Source organism: Opisthorchis viverrini (genome assembly GCF_000715545.1).
Source record: "Opisthorchis viverrini unplaced genomic scaffold opera_v5_29, whole genome shotgun sequence".
In the NCBI taxonomy this organism is placed as follows: Eukaryota; Metazoa; Platyhelminthes; class Trematoda; order Opisthorchiida; family Opisthorchiidae; genus Opisthorchis; species Opisthorchis viverrini.
In genome coordinates, this window is record NW_008751685.1 from 478,736 (window position 1) to 503,053 (window position 24,318).

Here is a 24,318-nt window from a genome sequence, read left to right on the forward strand (position 1 = left end):
GGTGAAAAACGCATGTTCTTTTTGGGCTGTCTACCCGGATTCCAACGGGTAAGTCTATTTGTAAATAGTATGCAGTCGATTTCCGTCCTCCTTCGTCCGACATGATTCGTCACCTATCCCTCAGTGTTTGCGGGGCTTTAGAATTACCCACTGCCATTGTTATATCTAAACTCCAGTAGTACAGCTCTATCAAGAGAAATTATCATTCCCGTGCCTACTTTTCGCTAATCCTGTGGGTATGTGGCTTTGGATTCCAAGACCTACCGATTCCTCTGCATTCTAGAAATGTTTTTAAGCATTTCTGATTATCAACGTATGTTGTCTTGTACAGGTCACACAAGGGGGTCATTGACGGCGCTGACAGCAGTCTGTTGAGTACGGGTGTGGCGAATCACACGTGAGGCTCCAGTACACACGTGTGACGAATAGCCCGGCTTATGGACTTCAGGATGTCGATTGTTCTTGTCCGCTACCCTCTGCGGGACTCATCTTCCTGCTCATGTTATGCGCACTAGAGATTCTCATTTCAAATACATATTAGTCTTTAATGCATCAGCTCTACTCAAATGGTGTCGCATTTAGTCGTGACCAATGGAGAGTCTTGTTTACCTCCCAAGGGAAGGCTTTTTATACCTCATTTGGACGCGTTTGACTGGTGGCCACCGGTCGAGAGTCGTGGAACCACAAGTTGTCTGACTGTGGTCGACTTTGTGACCTGGTTTATTTAGGCTCTTCGTTACCAATTGCATGAAGTCACGGTTCCTCCTCTGTTATGAAAGTCCATTTGGTCTCATCACTCGGAAGATCTTCTTTTCGTCTCCATCCTTGGTTCCGCTTTGAATCCTCGTCTCTATAAGGTGCTCGCAGATAGTAAATGGTGCTAACATATTTTTAATCGTCCATCTTCTACGTTGGCCAAGTAAAATATACAGACATGTTTTGTTTTTTCCGATTTATGCATGTGGTACTAGCCTATGAGTATAGTTCGGCTGTAGCACCCTTCCGGTGCCTAGCTGCCATTCTACCCGAAGGCTGCACGAGGGCTGGGATACTGCCAGGTTGCCCAAACCTAGACAGGGGAGTCGAGCGGCAGAGGTCGGGTTCGAACCACGGAACTTCCGGTCAGGAAATTCGGGCTCTAACCACTTGGACCAGCTCGTCTATGATGCGTAGCTTGTTTATTTTAGTTCAGTCCCCTTTCGATTCGACAAAGACCAGTAGTTGAGAGACGGTGCGAATATCGTACAGGTGATACGCGTGAACTGCCCAGCTATTGGAATCCCTTCCGGAAACAATCAGCTGGGTCTAGATTTTATTGACCTTAAGGATGGCGTAACACGATGGCCATTGAAACACTGATGGATAAGCGTGAACCTTCTCCGTGATCAGGTTTAGAGAACTTCAAGCAACTACTGGTGGACATGTACTATAAATATCCCGTTAAAAAGACTCCATGAAGCAACTTTTTAAGAAGTAAATACCGTGTGGTGGTGGAACAGCTGTGTTCTCCAACATAGATAGTGATGGAAAGAGAACCATTCCTGCAAAAGGATCAAGATTTTGTAAGACGCCAACTTATTTGAAAGAGTGCGGTTGATTGATATCGTAACTAAAATGGCTGGACTACTCACCACTGTGTTCAGTTCTCAGCAGTAAACACCTTGGCACAACAAACAATGTGGATAAAACCACTCCACGGTCTTAGTACCAATGTTACCTAATTGCTCACCAGCGTGATTTTGGAAAACTATCAGTCATCCATTGGGACGACCTGACTGTTTTCTGACAAAACGATCTGACGCAGTCACATGGGCGGTCTATCTGTCTCTTGACGATTTTTACGTGCTATCCGTTGTCACTTCTAATTTCAGGGAGACAGTACTTGTAGAAGCCCCTATAAATAGGAAGGCCTCCCTTAACGGATCATGTGGAGCTAAGTATCCACCTATAGACAAAATTGTCGGTAGCTCAAGTAGCGTAGATGGTCGTTGGCTTGTTTGCTGAGCTGGGCAATTTGATTGCAATCGTTTCATCACCAATCGAAGTGACTTCATCAGTGCGTTATTGGGGAGCCTAGCGGTGGGTTAGTGGGTTGGGTATTGGGTAGTCTTACGCGTGTGTTCAAATACGTGCTGCTAGCAGGGAATGAAACTTGATCGCGATTAGTTGTTCGGTCGGGCGGTTCCATTGGTTGCTCCGTTATCTTGTGTCCGCATTCGCCGATGCCCACGTGACCTTTGAGCGTGGCATCCTCTGCCGTCTTAATCTGATCAATGCTGGAGTGACCTTTGTCCTTTCGAGGCAAATCAATAAAGGTCACAAGCCGGGATCATGTAGAGTTAGGTATTTGTCCTCTAGGAGGGAGACACGATCGTTGTGTCGCATAAGTCTTCGTCAGTTGGCTATCACGAACCCAACTGAGGCATCTTAACTGCGCCTGTATAGATTTAGGCAACCTAGCATTATCTCATCCCTCATGTTTCTTTCCGGGTGGCTTGGCAGCGTTTAAGGCGCCAGCTTACGGAGTAGAAGGTCCGTGGTTCGAATCCAACCTCGACTGCTGCTGTCTGGGATTGAGCAACCTGACAGTATTCCAGCCCTCGTCACTCCTTCCTTTGGCATGGCAGCCAGGCGCCGATAGGGTGCTGCAGCTGGACGACATCTTTTTCACACGTGAAGCTGAACCCTTATTCTTACTTCATTACTTACTGGGGTCCAACAACACACGGCATTTGTCGTGTCACATTCGGTATCTCTTTTGCTCTTTTTTTCACTCGTAATCTGTCTGTCTGTCTGCTTTCTAGTTATATCCATGCGGTGAACATTCACTCAGGCCGGACAGTCCCACACTTTCCCGTTCGCATCGATGGGTCTCCAGACATCGCACCAATATTTGCTTCTGGGTCTGGTATCCTTTATAAGTCGGCCAATTCAATGACATGGCTGGTAAATTTGTTTTTCTCTTTTTTACCATAACACTTTTGAGCTCATATACTGATTGAAGTTGCTGAAACTCAAGACTTGATGGTGTCTGTCGCAGTCAGCAGTCTAATGATATCTTTTCGCATAATTTTCAGCATACGGTTTCCTTTTTTCCCCAGTATAAGTAGTATGCGATAACCACTCGAAATTCACGGTTTGAGGCTCCGAAATAGATGAAAATCGATCCCTGGCTTAATAAGCAATTTGGTTTGAAGCTCACTTTTTAGTTCGTACGCGCGTTAAACTTCCTGGAACTAACGCAGTCGTTTTATACTACTTATTTAGAAAAAAGCTAGCGCAAATATATTGTATATCTTCGCAAGGGGATTCCAAGGCGGCCTCTGCGCTGTGACACAGTATAAACTGCCAATAAGGGACTCCATAAAGTCACACAGAAATGAACTGCCAATCAAAGTGTCGTTCAAGCCAGGGTTTGATTTTCTCAGGTTCCTGACACCATGCCTACCTGGTGAGCTACAAACAGGGTGAAACCGGCAGTGGACTCTAAGGATTTTGAATGAATGTCCCGTAGCACACTTGCTGAATTTCGTTTTCTTCTTTGCTTCCAGCTCTTTTCTGATGTAGCGGGTTGCTTCTATCATTTGAGGTTGAATGACCCTCCAATTATTCTACATGGCAACCAAACATGTGGTATTCAAAGTGCATTCAATGAAATTACTCATTGGCTGACGCCAATACCGGTTACGCAGCACCAATTACAACCAACCGTAGGACGGCGCTTCACGCAACTCGAACCCCTCAGTCTGATCGTCGCACATAACGGAGGGATCGCCATTCTCACGACGACTCCAAAGACCTCCAGTTCGAACTCATCCATTCACAGTGAGATTTTAGTTACTTTATCTCTTTGATTGATAGTTGTCTGTTTGGGATTCGTTGAACTTAGAATTCGTTCGACCATAGGTTTTATAAGCACATGGAGCGAGGTGGACCAAGTGGTTTGAGCGCGAATTTACTAACCGGAAGGTCCGTGGTTCGAACCCGACCTCTGCTTTTCGAATTCCCCTGTCTAGGCATGGGCGACCTGGCAGTATCCCAGCCCTCGTGTCTCCTTCGTGTGGCATTTCACCTGTAGCACCCATTGGTTGCTATAGGTGAACGATTTCCGATCGTACAAGCACAATAGTTTATTGTGATTCTCACCAGCTTTGATATGTTCACCTGTCCACATTCCCGGGACTGCTTATTTCTGATTCAGTGAATTAGGAATGATTAGCTTAACGTAGGATCTTCAGAGTAAGTGAGTGGGGAATGCGAAAATGCCCGCAGGCTATTCCAGTGGATTCGCTCGACTGGTCGTTGGAAGCCTCTTGTCTGCGGAATTATCAGGTGCCAGAATGGCTCTTTGATATCCAGCAAACGATAATGTTTGGACCGTTGGACACTGTACTTCGAACAACAATTCAGCTAACCACCAGCAACTTCCATTCAGGACTCCCGGCCTTCAACAAAAAGGTGGACTGTAAATATGGACCCATCTTGTTTCTGGTCCTGACGACCTGCTCCGTTCAGAGATAGTGGTGAATTCCTTAACCAGTGCACATACAGTCTGTGTCCATCTGGGAGAGAGAGACCGTCCCGGACAACTAAGTGAGTCGATAATGTTACCGATTTTCAAAAACGGTACTCGCAGTAAATACAGGAATCAAAGGGGTATCCGTTTGATTTTCGTTGTAACAAGGCATCTGGTTTCATTGAGTCCTCATCGCCTTACGACGGCACGCGAATCAATGACCCGTGGGCATCAACCGGGTGGAGGCTGTTTTGACCATATCTTCACACTCCGTCAGGTGTTAGAGCAACGCGACAATCTTGGTATTCCTTGACTTCAAGGTTGCGTTGGATTCTGTCCACCAGTCAGTACTGTTAGCTACATTTGCTCAACAGGGTGTACCCCAGAAGCTTGTGGACATAATCCGATACCTATATTCACATCTGGGCGTGTAAGAGTGTGTGATGACCTTTTCAAAAGCTTTCTTACAAAAAATGTCGGAATGTCCTCTCCCTCCATTCTTGTTCACCTTCTTTGTTGATGAAATAGTGAGGCTAGCGCTGGAAGGTCCCCAAAAACCCCGGTGCTTGAATTGTTGCTGATGAGAACCTTGTCGATCTGGAGTACACAGGCGTCATCGTCTTCATCTTTAAAAATGAATGCAGAGCACAAGCAGTGTTGAATAAACTGACCACCATCATACCCTATCTCGGCGTGCGTCTAGCACCTTTAAAGTGTCAAGTCATGCTCCACAACATACAGTATCTAAACATACCCCTTACAATACAAGGAGGGTCATTGGAGGTTGTGGGGAATTTTACATACGTCGGTAGTTGTATTAGCTTTGATGAAGTCAGTATACAAGTCTCAAAGGCCAGGATCACGTTTGCCACGTTGCTTCACTTGTGGCGTCAAAAAGTCATATCATTGGGTCTCAAAGGTCGCGTGTACCAGTCAAACATAAGGACTGCATTAATGTATGGTTGCGAAACGTGACCACTGCGGACTTGATCTGAGGCGCCTTCAGGTTTTTGACCACCGATACCTCATAAGTGTTACGAGTGTCTGATGACGTCAGCGGATTCGTAACAAATTGATCGGAAATGTGGTATCTGTTTATGCAGCGCATATTTCAGTCGTGGAAAACATCAGGCACTGTCGACTACGATGGTTCAGTCATGTTCAGAAATACTGTCTACCGAGGCGAATGTTGTTCTCTGTGCCTCCTTCAGAACGGTGTAGACCACGGGATGTGCAGCGCATATTTCAGTCGTGGAAAACATCAGGCACTGTCGACTACGATGGTTCAGTCATGTTCAGAAATACTGTCTACCGAGGCGAACGAATGTTGTTGTGCCTCCTTCAGAACGGTGTAGACCACGGGATGTCAGAAAGGTTTGGGGTAGGTCACGCAGAGTTCGGGTGTCGTTGGTGCGATCCGCCTTCCAAGATGGAGTCTCCGTGGCCCCTCCTGCGCTTGGCTGGAGTCATCTCAAAAAGTGGCGGCTGATAGACGTGCTTTAACCTTTTTCCAGCTTGGCTGATTGAGCTCTCCGGACTGTAAGAACCACCACTGAGAACAACAATCGCCACGGACCTTCTGACCAGTAATTTGGCGCCTTAACCACTGAGCACTCTCGTGCTTGCGGTAGGCGAGAACCAGGTCTCCGTCATCCACTCTTTTCTCTTCCATTCACACTAAGGTTTTATGTATAATTAGATAAACCCGATGGTTTTACGGCAGTGAAGCATCAGTGCCAACACTGATGTTGCTTTCTCTGATGATGGTGGATGGATGTTGGACGCGAGTTTTATGGATTTGTGTTGGGTTTTTTACGGTTTGCTCCTCAAAATCGCGTTTTGGGACGTCAATTCAAGGTGCTTTGTGGCTTGTTGATCGCATAAAGCATATCTTATGGTTTCCGGGATTTACCAGTCTACTTTAACAGCCATTTCCCGTTGTAAAACCTCTGCAGGTTTGTTACATTCATGTACTCCATTATCTTGCCGTTCTTTTTCATTTCAGGTACGTTTGTTCCGCACCACATGTTCAAATATGATTTGGTGAGTTCCCTTATTCCATTTTTCATTGACCTTCAGGAGAGCTTTAGGGGTACCATGATGACTACTGGCATATACAGTTGTGCTGGAAAAGAGGACACCACAGGCATACACGCTTTCCAATTTTCAACTTTTATTTTTTCCCCATAAGAGGTCAGGGGGCCACTAAATTGTACCTGAGGAGGCATGCTGTTCTGGTCTTTCCGGAGCCTTTTCTCTCCTCGAGAAGATCCTCTTTGGGGGCTTGATTTACGCCGTTAAATGATCATACTGAGCCATGTCTTGCTTGCATGAATTGAACCGTGGTTGACCTAACCGGCCTGAAGCTTACTCATACACCTTGGAGACAGTCTGGCTGATCGAATAAATCTGAACGTTAATGGGGCCCTGTGTGAGGAAAAGTGAACGAGTGTGCGTCGGTTCCGAAATGCCAGGCAACCAGGGTCTGATTTGAGAGGTAGTCACAATTTGGAAGGGCTGACACCGACCTAACGTATTTGAGCGGTTGCCTGCATAGCTCGTGTCGTAGTAGAGGCCACTAGCTAGAAAGAGTACTGTCAATGCATGATGACGCCTTACTATGCAAGCAAAGACACTGATTTCCCCTTAGAATGAGTCCATTTCAGCACTCCTCAAAAACTGAATCCTTCCTAGAAGGAGCACCCCAGACTGGAACACGCGTTCAAAAACCGACTTGTGCGATCAGTGTTTGCTGCGATTTGTTTTGACCATCCGGATTGTCCAATGATAACCAATATTGTCTTGGAAGACCGCAACAACTGTATTGCCAAACTGATCGTCTACAACGGATGAAGCTAGAGCGTCGGCATCAAACATTTTACCATATATGAAAGGGCTTCATGTATGGATTCATCATTTTGCCACGTACTCTTGCAAAATGTTCGCTATCCCTCGTCTTTCAATTGCATGATGTTCGTGCACCCGTTCCAAACCAGGGTTCAGTCTCAGCAGGGACTCTGTTGAGCATTGGGACGTTGAACGTTGGAATATCGTCCTAGGTTGGAAAAACCTACTGCAACTTGATTTGTCGACTTTTGTACAGCTTTCGATGAGATGGGCTGTGATGCGTTGACGAACGACCGAATGCCATTCAAGCCGATGCCCCTAATGAGGTGCTACTACCACTGTCGGAATCTGGGTGGATTGGAAAAAGACCAGTGTGCTGAAAAGGAAGCGGAAAATCTGTAGTAATTTCGGTCATGCTACTCCTCAGTAGGAACCATTGGTTGACCTGACAATTGATTTCCGTTTAGCTTTTGTAATTCAAGATATTGACAGCCGAATCTATGGCATGAGGGCATGAGTTCAACTGTGGCCGGTCTGTTTGTTCTAATCAACGGTGCTGATTTACCTTTCGAGAAATTCCCCTGAAGGTTAGATACAGACCGTGTGACTCAAGCGAAAAGACTTCATCTGACACCCTAGTCAGTTTGTTCTAATCAACGGTGCTGATTCACCTTTCGAGAAGTTCCCTTGAAGGTTAGCTACAGACCGTGTGGCTCAAGCGAAAAGACTTCATCTGACACCCTCGGGTGCTTCAAACAGCTTCTGTGACAGTGAAGTAGATTGCTCCACTTTGTCTGAGGCGAATGTTCCAGCTGCTCAGCATAGCCCTGGTTACACGTACTAGTGCCAATCGAATCTGGTGTTTTTTTTCCCAGCTGGATAAACTTGAATGTGAACCATAAAACAGGGCCACAGAGGCCTTATCGCCTGTCACCTATCCTTCTTTTTCTGCATTTCAGCGTGGTGCAACGAATGAAGTCGTGCGCTTTTCTCTCGGAGCAATCTATCGACTTAGTCTAGAGCTGTAAATAATGGTCCATCAATAGGGCAAATTAATGTATCGACTGTATTTGCGATGGCTAGAAAATAGATCCGGGTCAGTGGGATGGAGTAGTCCTATTGTGCTATCTCATCTAAGTGGGTTCTAATCATTCTTGGGAACAGATAATGTTACGTCTTCGACTCTGAGGAAAGTGTTCCTACGAGAGGGCAAGATTCAACCCTTCCCACAAAGATTATATCTTCGGAGATGCTTTCTTGAGCTGAGTGGTGTATGCCTTAAATTTTCGTATAGGTATACTTTGCTTCAACTCATGACACTGGCTTTACGACGGTTCTTAGTAGCACAGTTTGTCCTTGATACTGTTGATAGTGAACTGAAAGCCACAAACCAGAAGCGGAACCGGCAACGTTGCAGATGTGTATTTGATAGTGACCACATATAACTGCTAAGGAGGACGCGTTTTATACGTGGATGGGTTTTTGAGCTTGAATTTTAGTTGTCTGGGCACTAGTGTGTGATATTTTCCCTGGATAACTGATTGATTTTTCCCTACTTCTCATTGGGTTCGAACCCACTCGGAAGGTTGTCCGCATTACCTCGTCCCCAATGGTTTTACTTGCAGTTTGATGTTAATTTCGTTAACAATGACGGTCAGCCTACGAACGTCGTTCACCTTCATTCGGATCAGCAGGTTATTCACTATGTCATTCACGACTGTCCTCTCCACACTGACTACTTGGTCCAGGTAAGTTTGTGATTTTGCGTGCCAATGTATGCATAACTTCTCCTCCAAAATTGTTTTAGATTCCAGTGACTGTCTCTTATTTTGAAGTGTTCTTGATTCTAACGTTCAGCTTCCTGTGTTAGCAGGTGTAGGTCGATGTCGCAATTTCGTGTCACAATTACCATGTTCCGAGTCAATTGAACGTTGACTTGCCATCAGTTGGTGGTGTACGGTCCTTCATGGCTGAGTGGCGTTCAGTTTGCAGAATCATCGCCGTTGAGCTGATGTTGACATTACCAGTTCTTAGGGACTACATATTTTTGGAATCGCTTGCCTATTTCATAACAGGCTTTGTAAACCAATCCTACATCGAGTTCGTTCTACATGACAATACAGTATGGGGTTTCGAATCAGCGACCTTCAGGCGACCGTTCGGCCACGTGCGTTGATCATCAGTGGGAAATAGCGCCATCCATCCTTCATTCAGGGAAACCGCACATGGTGTTCACGTATTGACTGCCTCATCGAGTGACGACTTTTCAAATGGAACTTTCACTCATCTTGTGAAATTATTCCTTCTTTGATCTACTGGTAGATTATTAGGAGTCTTTTCACTTTTATTTATGACAGCTGCACGAGTCTAACATGCAAGGGAAAAGTAAACGTATTGTATGAGCATTTTGAGCTCGTCATGGATGGCTCAGTGGGAAACTGAACACATGGGCCATTCGCCATTTGGTCACTCGGAGTCTCTTGACGAGCCATTCGGTTAGCTGCATCTGACATGTGTTTGCACGCCTCATTTGAGATAGAAACATGAGGGATTCTTTCTATTTTCATGACTCAGCTCTTTGAGGTCTGTGCCAATCAGGTGAGCAACGAAAGACGAACAGCCACCTGCATTTGGCACGTGCTTTAACCAACCTTGTTACATTATTGAACCGAAACAAGTCTGGAGAAGAGAGGTTGGAAAGGCAGTAGTGCTGTCGAACTTGAGCTACCCTCGGAATCCTTGGGTTTGATGGCACAGAACGTGTCTCTCCACCATTTGTATCAATTGTTCTAGTGCTTTATCAAATGTAGACTCCGTTGTTAGATCGATGGTGGTTTGCCTGCGGACAAGTGTCAACTACACCCCGATAGGATTTAGAAGGTAATTTCACCCATCTATAACAAAAAGCGATAAGTTGTTGCTTCGGAACTAGTTGCACTTGTACGTTTGTGGACGTAGTCGTTTCTTCGTATGTTCAAACTTTCGGACTGTCCAGAAGCTATTTTTAGACGAACTGACCAAGGTCATCCCGTCCTGAGCATGCAATCACTAAACATGCCACTTACAATCCAGGGGAGAGGTGCCGGAAGTTGCGGAGCGCTTTACATGTCTTGGAAGTTGTATTAGTTCTGATTGTGGTGTGACATATGAAGTCAACGCATGACTTTTCAAGGCTCAAGTCGATTCAGAGTGGTGGAAGTGGACCTGGTAGGCGGGTATGAAAGAGAGTACGAGTCATTTTCCATCACTGGGACCGCGTGATTCCCATTGTGCCAAGTTGGATACACTGCCAATCGGTGCCAGTGCCGTTCCTGTTGTCAGTTTTTACCTAGATTGCCAGAATGGGTGTTTGGAGGTGTAGGCATCTCGGAATACCCTTGGCAGATTAGCACCAAGTCCCTTCCCCGTCCACTTTTATTCTTTTCTTCACAATAAGGAGTTTAAATAAACCATGGTTTTACGGCAGCGAAGCATCAGTGTTGAGCAGTGATATTGCGCTCTCTATGACGATGAACTTATCAGTGCTGGGTGCGTCTGCATTCGTACCAAATATCCATGCATGGTGACTGGAATATGTTTAACTGGGCGAGATGGCTCAAGTGATTGGAGCGCGAATTTACTCACCGAAGGGTCTGCGGTTCAAACCCGACCTCAGCCTCCCTACTTACCTGGGAGGGCAACCTGACAGTATCCCAGCCCTCGTGCTTCCTTCGGGTGGCATGGCAGCTAGGCACCGGAAGGGCGCTACAGCTGAACGCTTATATATGTGTTTTTTTCCTGGTCGTTTCAGTTGCTAGACTCCTCGGGTGCCTCGGTTTCCGAATGGTCGCACCCGAAGCCCACACCTTCCATCCGATCAGCCTTGTCCAACCATTCGGACTGTCTGGGGTCTCTGTCCATCTTCCGACCACTACCGGAGGGCCCTTTCAGAAGCCGTTTATACCTACAGGTCATAGAACTCGGTACTGGTCGTTTACTTACCACGCCGTATCGGCTGATCTCTCAGAAGTATTTCGCTGCCTCAGTGTTGCTGGAGTTTCACACTTTTTGGCCCCAGGTTATCGTCCTTTGGTCGTATCTCCTCTTTGTCTTTTTCCTCATAGGGCTTGGCGTTGTGAGCTACGGTACGATCCTTCTCAGGAATAGAAAAGCATGCGTTGTCTAATTTCTGTTCGACCTTATTTCGTCCCTTCTTTTTGTTGTTGTTATGTAGTTTCGTATCTTTTATTTTTCTATTCACTGCCCCCTGCTACCAAATAGATTTCACTTTCATTAGAAAATACATGGTTCTCTTTGTCCAGATATTTGCGATAATGATTGCTCAAAGTTATCCAAGTTCGCGATCTTTTTGATATGGCAAATGGCTCCAACCGACGTCTACGTCATTATTAGGTCAGCTATTAAGGCTCGAACTTACTGACGGGAAGATCCGTAGTTCAAACCCAACTCCGACTGCTCCTCTCTAAGCTTAAGCGACATGACAATATCTCAGCCCTCATAGTTCCTCGGGTAGCATGGCAATTATTCACCGAAAGGTTCTTGCATCTGAACGGCTGGTTGGCTGGCTGTTGTATCATACTCACTCTCCCCTTGCATCTGACGGCTGGTTGGCTGGCTGTTGTATCATACTCACTCTCCCCACAATCAATCGCCACATTCGTCGTGGGAGTAGGTTAGCTTGTAAGCACGTCAATAACTAACCTTAGTAACAGGAAACGAGCTACAGAGACTCTGGGGAACGAAGTATGGAAAGGTACTTGGGAGAACCAGCAAATCAGAGAGTAATAGCAACAAAAGACTCGATGTTTTAGGTTGTCGGTCTCACAAATATAGATTGGCCGCTTACCGCAAATTCCTGGGAAGCATCTTCGGCCTTGACATTTGGCCTGTTCACGTTGTTAATTGACCAAGCTGTTTACAGCGTCAACTTCGATTCAAAGACACTGGCGCTGGCCAATCAAGTTCATGGGGTCTTGGACCATGCCTCCACAACGAATGAAGGTTCTCTTCTGATCTATATATACAACGAGGACTAACAGTCTGGTAGTTTTCCTGTTGAAAAAGAGGGAGAAATTCTCCCTTGAGACAAAGACATATGTCCCGGGTACTGTCCTAGGTGAGCTTATGACTGTGTTATCCACAATACCTGTACATTACTCTATCAAACACAAATATGATCGGAACGGACAGTAAGAGCTTACTGTCGAGATCTTACTAAGAATCACGTACACCGTAAAACGCAATAAATGTTCTGTGTGCCCACAACTGACGTTCCTTGAACATTATTCCTTATTTTGGGCCAGCGTATTGTGTTACAGTTACGCTGGATTTCAAAATCACGCACCAAGTGGCTGTTTAACACTGTTCGATGTACTGCCTTTGCTGTAGAAAGAGCACACTCTTCATTTTAAGAGTATACAGTTGATAACTCAGAGTGCTTAGCATACAACGGTTTATCACTTCCTCTTAGTCTTTTGTTTGTAAGTGATCCAAAAATCATGGTGTCTTTGCCGGATATCGCGTCCTGTGTTCAAATGATATGTGCCCGCCTCACTTCCATAGACATATTGTACAGCGCCAGAGAAACTAAGATCGATGGCTTTTAAATCACTANTATATATATATATAATATTTAACTCCTGAATTCACTCCGCACCCTTTGTTCATCGACCCCTTTTTGAATACGGTATGCTGATTATGTGTTTTTTTCCTGGTCGTTTCAGTTGCTAGACTCCTCGGGTGCCTCGGTTTCCGAATGGTCGCACCCGAAGCCCACACCTTCCATCCGATCAGCCTTGTCCAACCATTCGGACTGTCTGGGGTCTCTGTCCATCTTCCGACCACTACCGGAGGGCCCTTTCAGAAGCCGTTTATACCTACAGGTCATAGAACTCGGTACTGGTCGTTTACTTACCACGCCGTATCGGCTGATCTCTCAGAAGTATTTCGCTGCCTCAGTGTTGCTGGAGTTTCACACTTTTTGGCCCCAGGTTATCGTCCTTTGGTCGTATCTCCTCTTTGTCTTTTTCCTCATAGGGCTTGGCGTTGTGAGCTACGGTACGATCCTTCTCAGGAATAGAAAAGCATGCGTTGTCTAATTTCTGTTCGACCTTATTTCGTCCCTTCTTTTTGTTGTTGTTATGTAGTTTCGTATCTTTTATTTTTCTATTCACTGCCCCCTGCTACCAAATAGATTTCACTTTCATTAGAAAATACATGGTTCTCTTTGTCCAGATATTTGCGATAATGATTGCTCAAAGTTATCCAAGTTCGCGATCTTTTTGATATGGCAAATGGCTCCAACCGACGTCTACGTCATTATTAGGTCAGCTATTAAGGCTCGAACTTACTGACGGGAAGATCCGTAGTTCAAACCCAACTCCGACTGCTCCTCTCTAAGCTTAAGCGACATGACAATATCTCAGCCCTCATAGTTCCTCGGGTAGCATGGCAATTATTCACCGAAAGGTTCTTGCATCTGAACGGCTGGCTGTTGTATCATACTCACTCTCCCCACAATCAATCGCCACATTCGTCGTGGGAGTAGGTTAGCTTGTAAGCACGTCAATAACCGTACTTAGTAACAGGAAACGAGCTACAGAGACTCTGGGGAACGAAGTATGGAAAGGTACTTGGGAGAACCAGCAAATCAGAGAGTAATAGCAACAAAAGACTCGATGTTTTAGGTTGTCGGTCTCACAAATATAGATTGGCCGCTTACCGCAAATTCTTGGGAAGCATCTTCGGCCTTGACATTTGGCCTGTTCACGTTGTTAATTGACCAAGCTGTTTACAGCGTCAACTTCGATTCAAAGACACTGGCGCTGGCCAATCAAGTTCATGGGGTCTTGGACCATGCCTCCACAACGAATGAAGGTTCTCTTCTGATCTATATATACAACGAGGACTAACAGTCTGGTAGTTTTCCTGTTGAAAAAGAGGGAGAAATTCTCCCTTGAGACAAAGACATATGTCCCGGGTACTGTCCTAGGTGAGCTTATGACTGTGTTATCCACAATACCTGTACATTACTCTATCAAACACAAATATGATCGGAACGGACAGTAAGAGCTTACTGTCGAGATCTTACCAAGAATCACGTACACCGTAAAACGCAATAAATGTTCTGTGTGCCCACAACTGACGTTCCTTGAACATTATTCCTTATTTTGGGCCAGCGTATTGTGTTACAGTTACGCTGGATTTCAAAATCACGCACCAAGTGGCTGTTTAACACTGTTCGATGTACTGCCTTTGCTGTAGAAAGAGCACACTCTTCATTTTAAGAGTATACAGTTGATAACTCAGAGTGCTTAGCATACAACGGTTTATCACTTCCTCTTAGTCTTTTGTTTGTAAGTGATCCAAAAATCATGGTGTCTTTGCCGGATATCGCGTCCTGTGTTCAAATGATATGTGCCCGCCTCACTTCCATAGACATATTGTACAGCGCCAGAGAAACTAAGATCGATGGCTTTTAAATCACTACCATTGGCGGGTTTGTGGACCCCCGACCCAACATTCTGCAGATCTCTGCAGGCAGCGCCTCCGAAAAACGGATTCACTCAAACTTTCTGCAGTCAAAAGAGTATCGAAATGCTGTTGGATACAAAAAGGTTTGAAAATGTGCACCGTGTGGCGTGGTCGCAAACGAATATGTCGTACGTGTAGTGCTACTTCACTTGTCAACAGTAATTCACACAGCTCTTTACACGGAAATCGATCGTGTCAACCATACATACGTGTCTGGAGAGATAGGGTCATCGATTTAGCGCACTGAGAAGTGATATCGATCCCGATTATGAAAGCTCTGACTATCCGGGTTATCGGACTGTCATGTTAAAAGTAACAGCGAATGTGGATGGATCAGGAGGTTGTTGCTAGTCTGACTACAATGAGATGGGGTTGTTCTTGATGTATGCACAATTCGGGACACTCAAAATGCCATCCCTATAGTGTCCATCTGAGTTTCCGTTCGCTGTCATGAGACAGTCAACATTCAATGGATGGTAAGTTAAGTGGCAATCTGCAGACGGCTGTAAAGTTCTGTATGCGGCGAGCGGCAATATGCCCATCCGCGAAAGGGGCACTAGCCAGGAAGACAACCGGAGCTTACCTCGTTAGTTGTGACCTAGTGTGCGAAGAGAAACCACCACGACTGATATATTGTGTTCTCGTGGTCAGAACTCTTGGGTCAGACTCGTATGCTGTCTCTAACTGTATGTTCGTTTAGACCAGGTGCTTCAAGGATCCTTTGGAACATCCTGCCTTGGCGCACCCATCAATGCGCTTGACAGGTTGATCATATGATATCCTGAGCTGCTTTCTTGTTCAGGAAGTATGACCGATAACGTCAGGTCTGTGATAATGACTCCGTAATGGGGTTCTTTTGGACGAACCATCAAGTAGTATGACCCCACTTTCGAATCGACACTACTCTGGGATTCGAAAGTGGTGAGGACCCGAATTCAAACGCGGCATTTTCTACCTCGAACTACTCTCCTTAGGGAGATGATTTCAAAGGCGATCGCCTCGTTATTAGCTGTGGGCGTATGTAATAAGGTCGACTTGTTTCTCGTGTTTATCCATTCGAAGAGGAACAAATGAGGTATGCACGTGTGGTTCCTTTTTTCTAGCATGCTATTGGATCCTGTACGTTTCTTTTTGCCCAACTCGGTAGTCACACTACTAGTTTACCTTCATCATACATAATCCTATAGATGTGACCGTGTGACTTGTCTCAAGAGTACGTTCCCGCAATTTTCGGAACTACGATATTGTATTATAGGATACCCCAGCAGTGAAAAGCTCGAATGATCCGGCGAGGACAACAGGAAATGTTTCTCGAATTCCTTTTACCATCTGGGACCTGAAAAAAACTACGTCTACAAAAAAAGTAGAACATCGGACAACAGTGTAGTTTGTTTCGTGCAGACGCCAAGCTGAGCAACCAGTTTGTGTATACTCATGCGAAGAATTGGAATACCACAGGATAGCGTTTCCTGGCTGATCACTATGTGTTGTTTGTCTGTACAGCTGATGTATCCCCGCGAACGACGATCATTGCTTTTTTTCACGATCATACAACTTTCATTCAGCAAATTATTTCCACTCTGGAGTAAGGGGACGAGAATACCGGGAAGCCAGGAAATAAAATACACTTTTCGGAAACATTAATCAAACAGCTCTTAGCAGAAAGTCCATCTTCCTGGTTGATGGGTGCGTAATCTCTTCAATCCCGCTGAGATTCTGAACCCGCCCCACCCATGCTGCTGTTCTGAGTGGCACCGTCATTCTGGAGGCATCCAGCTTGCAATCAAACTATTAAAAAAAATCATTCCAACCATTAGCACCGCTTTGTCGCGGAAGCAGACTAAGCAACGAAATAACTCTTCGAGTTTCCAGTTGAAATCCGTTTCAAAGGACCAATGAACTGATTTTGGCTGAGGCTGGTAGCTCCGGAAGTGGATGACCGTATGTGTACATTTACACATCCACATATAGTACACTTACTGCAGCCTAATTCTTAGAATTACTTTGACAATTCCCCTGTCAGTCGCCATGACAATCATCCGGTGGCATTCTTGAGGAGTTACTGTACACAGTCTATCTCTGTATCTCGTGCCTGATCAGGAACTAAGAGCTTCGTTAGGACTTTCTAGTTTCTAGCTCACAAACTACCTTAGCCTAGATGGAACTATTTGGATGAGTGTAACTATTAGAAGCAAGGTTCTGATATCTCTGGGACCATACTATTAAGCCTGAATTCCCGGTGGTAAAAAGCAGTTCAACTGTAACAAACACCCTTTCGATGCGTAGCTGCCATGTCACCAGAGGAAGCGCGAGAGCTGAAGTACTGTCAGGTTGCACAAGCCTAGACAGGTGAAGTCGGAAGGCAGAGGTTGGGTTCGAACGACGGATCTTCCGGTCAATAAATTCGCGTTCTACCCACTGAGGCATCCCTGGTGGTAGTGGCGTGTAATACAGCCGCTCGATCGGGACTGGCTTGTAGTCTTGCCCATAAAGCACTAGTAGGATAAGTGCAACTTGAGGAATTTTTTTGTGAAAAGTACACTCTGAGCCACTGTAAACAGCAAATACAGAGGAAGCCCTCGTTGGAAAATTACGTTGATCATATCAATCGGCAACTGAAATTCCATAATCACTGGGGTGGCATCACACACACACAGCGATCGCATTCGGCAGAGGTCTTGACGAAACTACCGACAAATGGTGAGGCAGTTGCCTGACTTTAGTTTTCGGGAAGGAATTCTTTCGCGCTGCGAACAAGCAATATCCTTTTTTGTAAGAACGCAGTACTCTGAGACGTGTTAAGGTCTTCGACTTGACCTCTGCTCCATGCACTTAGTGATAATACCTCTGAGGGAAATGGACGTCTATCAGCACAGTTGAGTGAAGTAGGGAAAACTGTCCTTAAAGTGTGCACAAAATTGAGTGATGCCTGTGTGATCCTCTCATCTTTCAATGTTCCAAACAGCTAACTTAGTCCTTTTCGTTTGCTATTTTTTCCAGTCTGCAGCTGAAGTACACTGATCGCAAAAACTCTTGAGACCTGTGGATGGATTTCAGCACTGTAGTGGAAGACCTCCAAAACAGCTCACTCTCCTGCCCGGGGGAGCTGGATTTGTGGTTGATCCTCAGTCACAACACCGCTTCGCATGAGCCATTGCTATCCGAGTTGATCCGTCGCTCGCTGAATCCTCCCAGACTTCCGCTTCTTGGTTCAGCTGGCGATCCAGGGGCACCGGCCAACACTTCACCGATGCACAAGTGTATTTTATTTTGCATGCACAAATCACCCCGATTTTATCAACAGCTTTTGAGTTCTACCATCCTTGGTCGTGATCAGTACTGTTCACTGAGCATGGTCGACGTTGGTGATGTCGTCCGACAGTCACTGGCAGAGGAGTGCAAAGAAGTCCCCGACTTCCTGTCACGGGAATTTTCTTCGCATTTGTGGCGGTACATCTCAGATAAGGTTAGCAGAGCCTCGTTCCGTTTGTTGTTGCGGTTGATTCAAACTATTGAGCGGCTAACTGAGGTGACGCCTTCTTTATAAGGGCAACCTCCCTACCTAGGGTCTTTCTTCAAGATACCTCATTTCGTGATGTACATCTATGGAGGCTTCCTACTTACACAGATCGGCCTGAGGTCGTTTATAAGACAAGTATTTCAGCCTTATCAGATAGATATTAGTGACTGGCTCCACAAAATTCCTCCTGACTGCTTCTGGGCCCAACCAGTAACGGGCAATTCACAGGTTGTATGTGCATTAGCTAGTCTTCGGCTCTGCCCCAAGTTAGAGGTTTCGCCATATGAATGGTTGGCCGGTCAATAGTGGTTAAAACATTATACACCTGCCCATAGTAACCAGCCACAGACAGCTTGCCTTGAGCCAAATATGGTGCTGTGCGCAAGTCCTTTGTCTGATTTAAACTTAAGGAAGTAACATAGGTGGGTGAACGTGCATAAACCTGTCGCAATCTATCAGCCGACGTAAACGTTATGGAACAACAATGAGCATCATCAGGATTTACCTGTTTGTCATCGAAGTACCAGGTGTCATCCGTCAATTCACTCAAGTCCCAGCGTAATACCTCACCTGCCTCCAGTATAGCACCGGGAGCCTACTGCCACGAAATCCCCTGTCAGTTCACAGAGGATTGTATACAATTTGGTCTAACAGTGTTCTTCCCGGACATGGGTTCGTCGATAACCTACCAGACTCTTGTCGGAAAGCTAGATGATTGTCATCCTGGACACTACGTCGGGCGGTAAATACTGGAGCTTAAGGAAGCGTCCTAGTAGGGGACGGGGAGAACAAGGTCCAAGAAGGCATCAAGTACGTAGGGGAAAACCTGCCTATACCTGATGAAAGCATTGAAATGAGCACTACTGTACGAAAAAGTCGAAGAAAGGATCAGTTATTTTAAACATTGTGCGTGTTTTAAATTGGCACATTCGTTATTTAAATGGTTCGAACATGACGAATTATCGCTGTCATTCCAGAGCAATGAATTTGCCGAAACTGTGAAGCAAAGTCCCACATGCGTGGCGACATTAATTGTGGATAATTTGACATGCCTATTCGACTTGGGCCTAAATGCGCGACAGATTGATCGTCTTCTGGTTCAATGGTCTCGTAGTCAACTTCGTCTTCTGATCGGATGCCACGTTGGACAGGATTTTCAGGACGACAGTGTTCCCGAACATGATCACACATTGATGCACTGCCTTGAGACTTGGAAAAATCGGGCACCTGTGGTACTGGAGGTGCGACCTTTGGAAACTGGGTACACGATCTCTCTCGATGGCGAGGTGAGTGTTGGTTATGACAGAGCTCCGTTCAAATAGCTGTACGGTTACTCCCTGATCGATAGTCCGAGCCTCAGTGAGTGTCCGACAGCACCCAACTTAGCAAATCAGAACAATCTTATACACGGGTTGCTTTCTACGCAAACTTCGACAATCCCTTTTTCTCCCTTAACCAGCTGATGGTTCATGAGCCGTGGAAGAGCAAACACTTGGGACAACCGAGGTCGAGAAGAAATTATCACTACCGATACGAAGGGAGGCGCGTGTTATGCTACCCATTGGGAACATCGAAACTGGTCACATGATATGGAGCCACCAGCCGTATATTTTTCAAACTCCCTTGTATATATATTTTTCTGAAGTATTCGGAACTTTGCATCCTCAGAACCGATTGGAAGGGATCTCTTATCGAGCTTCGTAAGCGGGGTACCACACATCCTAATGATGGATACTTAATCGGCTGTACAAAAAATGTTGGCAAATACAAAGGTGTGTTCTATTCACTAACCGATAAAAGTTGGCCCATTTCCCATCGTTGGGATGTATCTTCCCTTACAATGTTGCTCCTGAATTCACCTGCTGTATCCCAGTTCCCAGGTGATCGTCATCGCGCCCATCTCTTTAGTTCCAGCTATTCACTGTCACAAGGAGCCCCTTATCATTTTTTTCGTCAGCCATCATCGCCGACAGCAATACTGGTACCCATATGTCATAAAACCATGGGGAAATAATACTATCGCATCGATTTGGAAGAAAGGAAAAGGGAGAGGTCTTTGTGAAAGAAGTCCCGCATTCCCAAAGAACGCGATGGAGAACAAAGGGACCAAATCTAGGCACGACGATGTAAGTATGTGGGATCGACCCAATTTCTTTTGCGAACCTCACCAAACGAGAACTCAGCACACAACAGAAAAAACAAAATTTATCTAGACTGTCTTCATTCTTTTGGACGCTAGAAACCGATGTCACGTTTGCAGATCGGCGTAACCGAAGGATAGGATCGCTAGGTAGCCGCTGAAACCGCTCGATGAGTGAACAGTTTTCTGGGTCCGAACCAATAGTGCAGCTGAAAATAGTTGGTACTACTTGAGACTAGAGAACCATTTATCCTTCACTGAGTGACTTGTTCAAGGTCATGTGTCACGCACTATATCAATACACTGCTATAAATGGCGAATCTTGTCGATTTGAAGCAGGGGCTCCACGAAAATCGCAGCGCGGTTTTCAGAGCTACCCGTCCGCTGCTTACGAAGACAGAATGCAGAATATATTTACAGCTTTAATGCAAAGCAATTTATGGAGCAGGAGGCTGTACATGGTGAAAAATGCCCTTCGGAAACGCCATCCCCCCCAGCGAGTACAGGTAGATCTATTTTAACTTTCTTCGTTGGTTGTCGGTTGTTGGGGCTTGGTCAATGTGATGTAAGCGTAACGCTTGGCGTTTTCTAACATTTGTGCGCTTAGAATAGACGATCGGAGCCTCGAATTCGCATCGACATCATTTGAACCGAGAATCGGACCGGCGGACGGTGCCGAAGAGTCTAGTCCCTCGCCGGTGCAGATGACAATGAGGAGGCTGTGTTCCGGAAGACCTCTATATAGATTGCTGCTCAGTTTGGTCAACTTTTTATTGCATTTCTGAAGTAAAAAACAACAACAGAAAACTGGCTTAGCTTGACATGAACTAGGGCAATTCTCAGAGAAGAGCTAACGGGAACCGTCGGTAGTGCACTTTAAGAACTCGAATGTGAAATAGTTAGACACCTACATGGATAAGGAATCTGGAGAGAACGTATTCGGGTAGACAGCCGCCTATGCCTGATGACAGCATTGAAGTAAGCACTACTGTACGAGCGTTTTAAATCAGCACATACGCTGTTAAAATGGTTCAAACACGGCGAATTATCACTTTCATTTCAGAGCAAGAAATTTGCCGAAACTGTGAAGCAAAGTTCCACAAGCGTGGCGACATCAATTGTGGAGAGAACGTTTTCGGTCCACCAACAACAACACAGCCCTTACTGTAGCCTGGTACACGCGGCCCTTAAGATCAAGTGAGATGCCTTTTTGACACCACGAGTGGCGCAAATTACCAAACGTGATTCGAGACTCTTACACTGACTTCATCATACATTTCCATCAAAGCTAACACAACTACCGATGTCTGTAAAACTTTACACACCACGAGGGGGCAAATTACCAAACGTGATTCGAGACTCTTACACTGACTTCATCATACATTTCCATCAAAGCTAACACAACTACCGATGTCTGTAAAACTTTACACAATCCCTAATGATTCTCCTTGAATTGTAAGGGATGTTCGCTGATTGCTCGTTCTGAAAAAAATCGTTCAGCTGTATCACGGGGGAAGTCGAGAGGCAAAGGCCGGGTTCGAACTCCGGACCTTCTGGTCAGTAAATCCGCACCCTAACCACTGAGCCATCCGGCATGTTCTGAAGCATAACTTTTCACTTTAAAGGCTCAAGGTGCATGCCAAGATGGTATGATGGCGGTCATTTCAAATGGCTTATGCTTCACTTTGGTCTTCAAAGATGGAAGCGATGTCGTCTGCGTACTCCAGATCGACAAGGCTCTTACGAGCAACAATTTGGACGCCGGGGTTTTGAAGACCGTCCAGTGTTCGCCTCCTTATTTCATCAATGACGAAGTTGAACAAGAATCACTCTGCTGCCTAAACATGAGAAATTTCGGTATTCTCGGACGTGCTTGCTTGAGACCAGGGAAAACTTTTTTCGTCTTAGAAAAAGGCTAAAGGCTAGGATTCAAGCTAACCTAGCCAGGACCACATATTGCTCATGCAGTCGAACTGATTCCGTCCGGTATGGGAAAGTTTTCAATTGACTTGAATTACCATTTTGATGACTTCATTTGAGGCGGAACTTGGGACCCTTCCGTCCTCACAATAGGAAATCCACGAAATTCCAAACCCATGGCTTCGTAATGATCGAATTCTCAGTGAGGATCACTGGTTATTCGGATAAGACAACCGCTGGTTCAGATAAAAACCCGATTGGAGTTCATAACTGCACGATAAAAATTTTTATTGTTTTGTGCCAGCTGCGGAACAGGCTTCATTTGGTGAAATACCTTTTGAATGAGATAAAACCGTTAAAGGCTGGATCGCATGAACTGCAAGTCAACACGTTTTCGTAATCCAAACTGCCACGTGGACATGAAGTATTTTGAATGCTCATCAAATACATCAAGGCACAGTATACAAGATCAAAGTCGACTAAGATTATCGGATTTTACAGGTGGGACCCGTCGCTTTATGGGCAACCTACTACCCACTCGCAAAAAACGCTTTCTGCCAACAGTTCTTGTTGATGGGCTGTTTCTGTCCTCATCCCGTTCCCCCCCCCCCCCCGTTAATTTGACACTGGAAGAAAGTGCAGATNCTGGAAGAAAGTGCTGACCCCCCCATTGAGGAGCAAATCAACATGAACGGCGGTATACAGGTGCCCCTTGTCTCCTATTTGCGAGCTCACATGGTATGGCAAGTGTCTATGGATATGGGAGGCCCTTATTTAGTTTCACTGAGTTACAAGTTTTGTCGCCAAACCCGTCCCGGAAAGAAAGACCTTTAGTAACTGTGTGAGATTATCACATTCCACGGCAACTGCTGTTTACGTTTCCGTGTCGCCGAAATGTAGATGTATATGGGATAAAAACCAAGCAGATGGATGGAGGCACTGAATGACAGAGACAACCCACTAGTTTCAGTAATCGGTCCGGCTAAAAGAGCAACTGACCTGGCGCCGTCATGGCAAAAAGGAGGATAGACTGAATCAAAGTTATGCCCGTCTGTATAGTCTGTTTCCGAATTTGCCTGTCACACGTCAATGGGTGAGCACGGCCACTGGCAGCAGGTGCTCACTTGTGTGTGCAACCCTCATGGGGGGGGGTTCAGATTTAGAGACACATTGGAACATTGGTTCTTCGTCCAATCGATCTGACACTTGAACCATTTGACACAGTCTTACTAATCCCGTGTTACATTTTATCCTCATCGTCCAAGTGTCGACCCAGAGGACAAGAAATCTTCCATCATCAAGGATCGTGAAAAAAACTAAGTAGGAGTGGTAAACATGGATGACGTGAGTACTGCAGCATACAGCTGAAAATTGGGGACGATTCACTGGCTATTAATCCTGTTTCTTCACATCACAGCCGTAGTAGTATGCAGTGCCTTTGTGCCTCGAACGGTGATCGTCGACCAGTGGAATCAACAGCAGACACAGATCAGTCCTTGAGGAGTTGGGGTAGGCTTTGATTACGTATCATCTCGGAAGAGAACGGTACCCTAGCATAGCCCCCCACTGGGTGGGGTGAGGCGGTTGATGCATTGAATTTTCTTCGAGAGACTGTAATAAAATCAGCAGTGCGTACAACACGTACGAATCCAAATGCTGCACTATAGCTGCAAATGTTCGAGATACTACCAGGGCGCCCACACCCAGACGGGGGACGATTAGGATTCTCAACCAAAGCCTTTGGCTCAAAAGCCTGACCGCAAGGCAGCAGTGGTGGGCCGGAAATGCAAGTACATTACCACTCTGTACGAAACACGTCACCACACGTTTCGCGAGCAACCA

General features: G+C 45.7%; 2 protein-coding genes across 2 annotated transcripts in view; one reads left to right on the forward strand and one right to left on the reverse strand.

The window, feature by feature from the left end:
- Positions 1 to 20,308, forward strand: part of T265_02382 (hypothetical protein) — a gene marked incomplete at both ends in the record, with an annotated part of 37,614 nt that extends 17,306 nt beyond the window's left edge. The window contains 10 exons of the mRNA XM_009166615.1: positions 1 to 48; positions 2,805 to 2,946; positions 3,552 to 3,825; positions 6,522 to 6,559; positions 8,989 to 9,111; positions 11,154 to 11,477; positions 13,087 to 13,420; positions 18,112 to 18,362; positions 19,394 to 19,702; positions 19,876 to 20,308. The exon at positions 1 to 48 is cut by the window's left edge and continues 221 nt beyond it. Of these exons, the coding sequence (XP_009164879.1) occupies positions 1 to 48; positions 2,805 to 2,946; positions 3,552 to 3,825; positions 6,522 to 6,559; positions 8,989 to 9,111; positions 11,154 to 11,477; positions 13,087 to 13,420; positions 18,112 to 18,362; positions 19,394 to 19,702; positions 19,876 to 20,004 (1,972 nt within the window). The remainder of the gene's footprint in view (positions 49 to 2,804; positions 2,947 to 3,551; positions 3,826 to 6,521; positions 6,560 to 8,988; positions 9,112 to 11,153; positions 11,478 to 13,086; positions 13,421 to 18,111; positions 18,363 to 19,393; positions 19,703 to 19,875) is intronic.
- A 624-nt stretch (positions 20,309 to 20,932) lies between these two features.
- T265_02383 (hypothetical protein) overlaps positions 20,933 to 24,318 on the reverse strand; it is a gene marked incomplete at both ends in the record, with an annotated part of 34,117 nt that continues 30,731 nt past the window's right edge. Inside the window, one exon of the mRNA XM_009166616.1 lies at positions 20,933 to 21,337. Coding sequence (XP_009164880.1) covers positions 21,074 to 21,337 — 264 coding nt within the window. The remainder of the gene's footprint in view (positions 21,338 to 24,318) is intronic.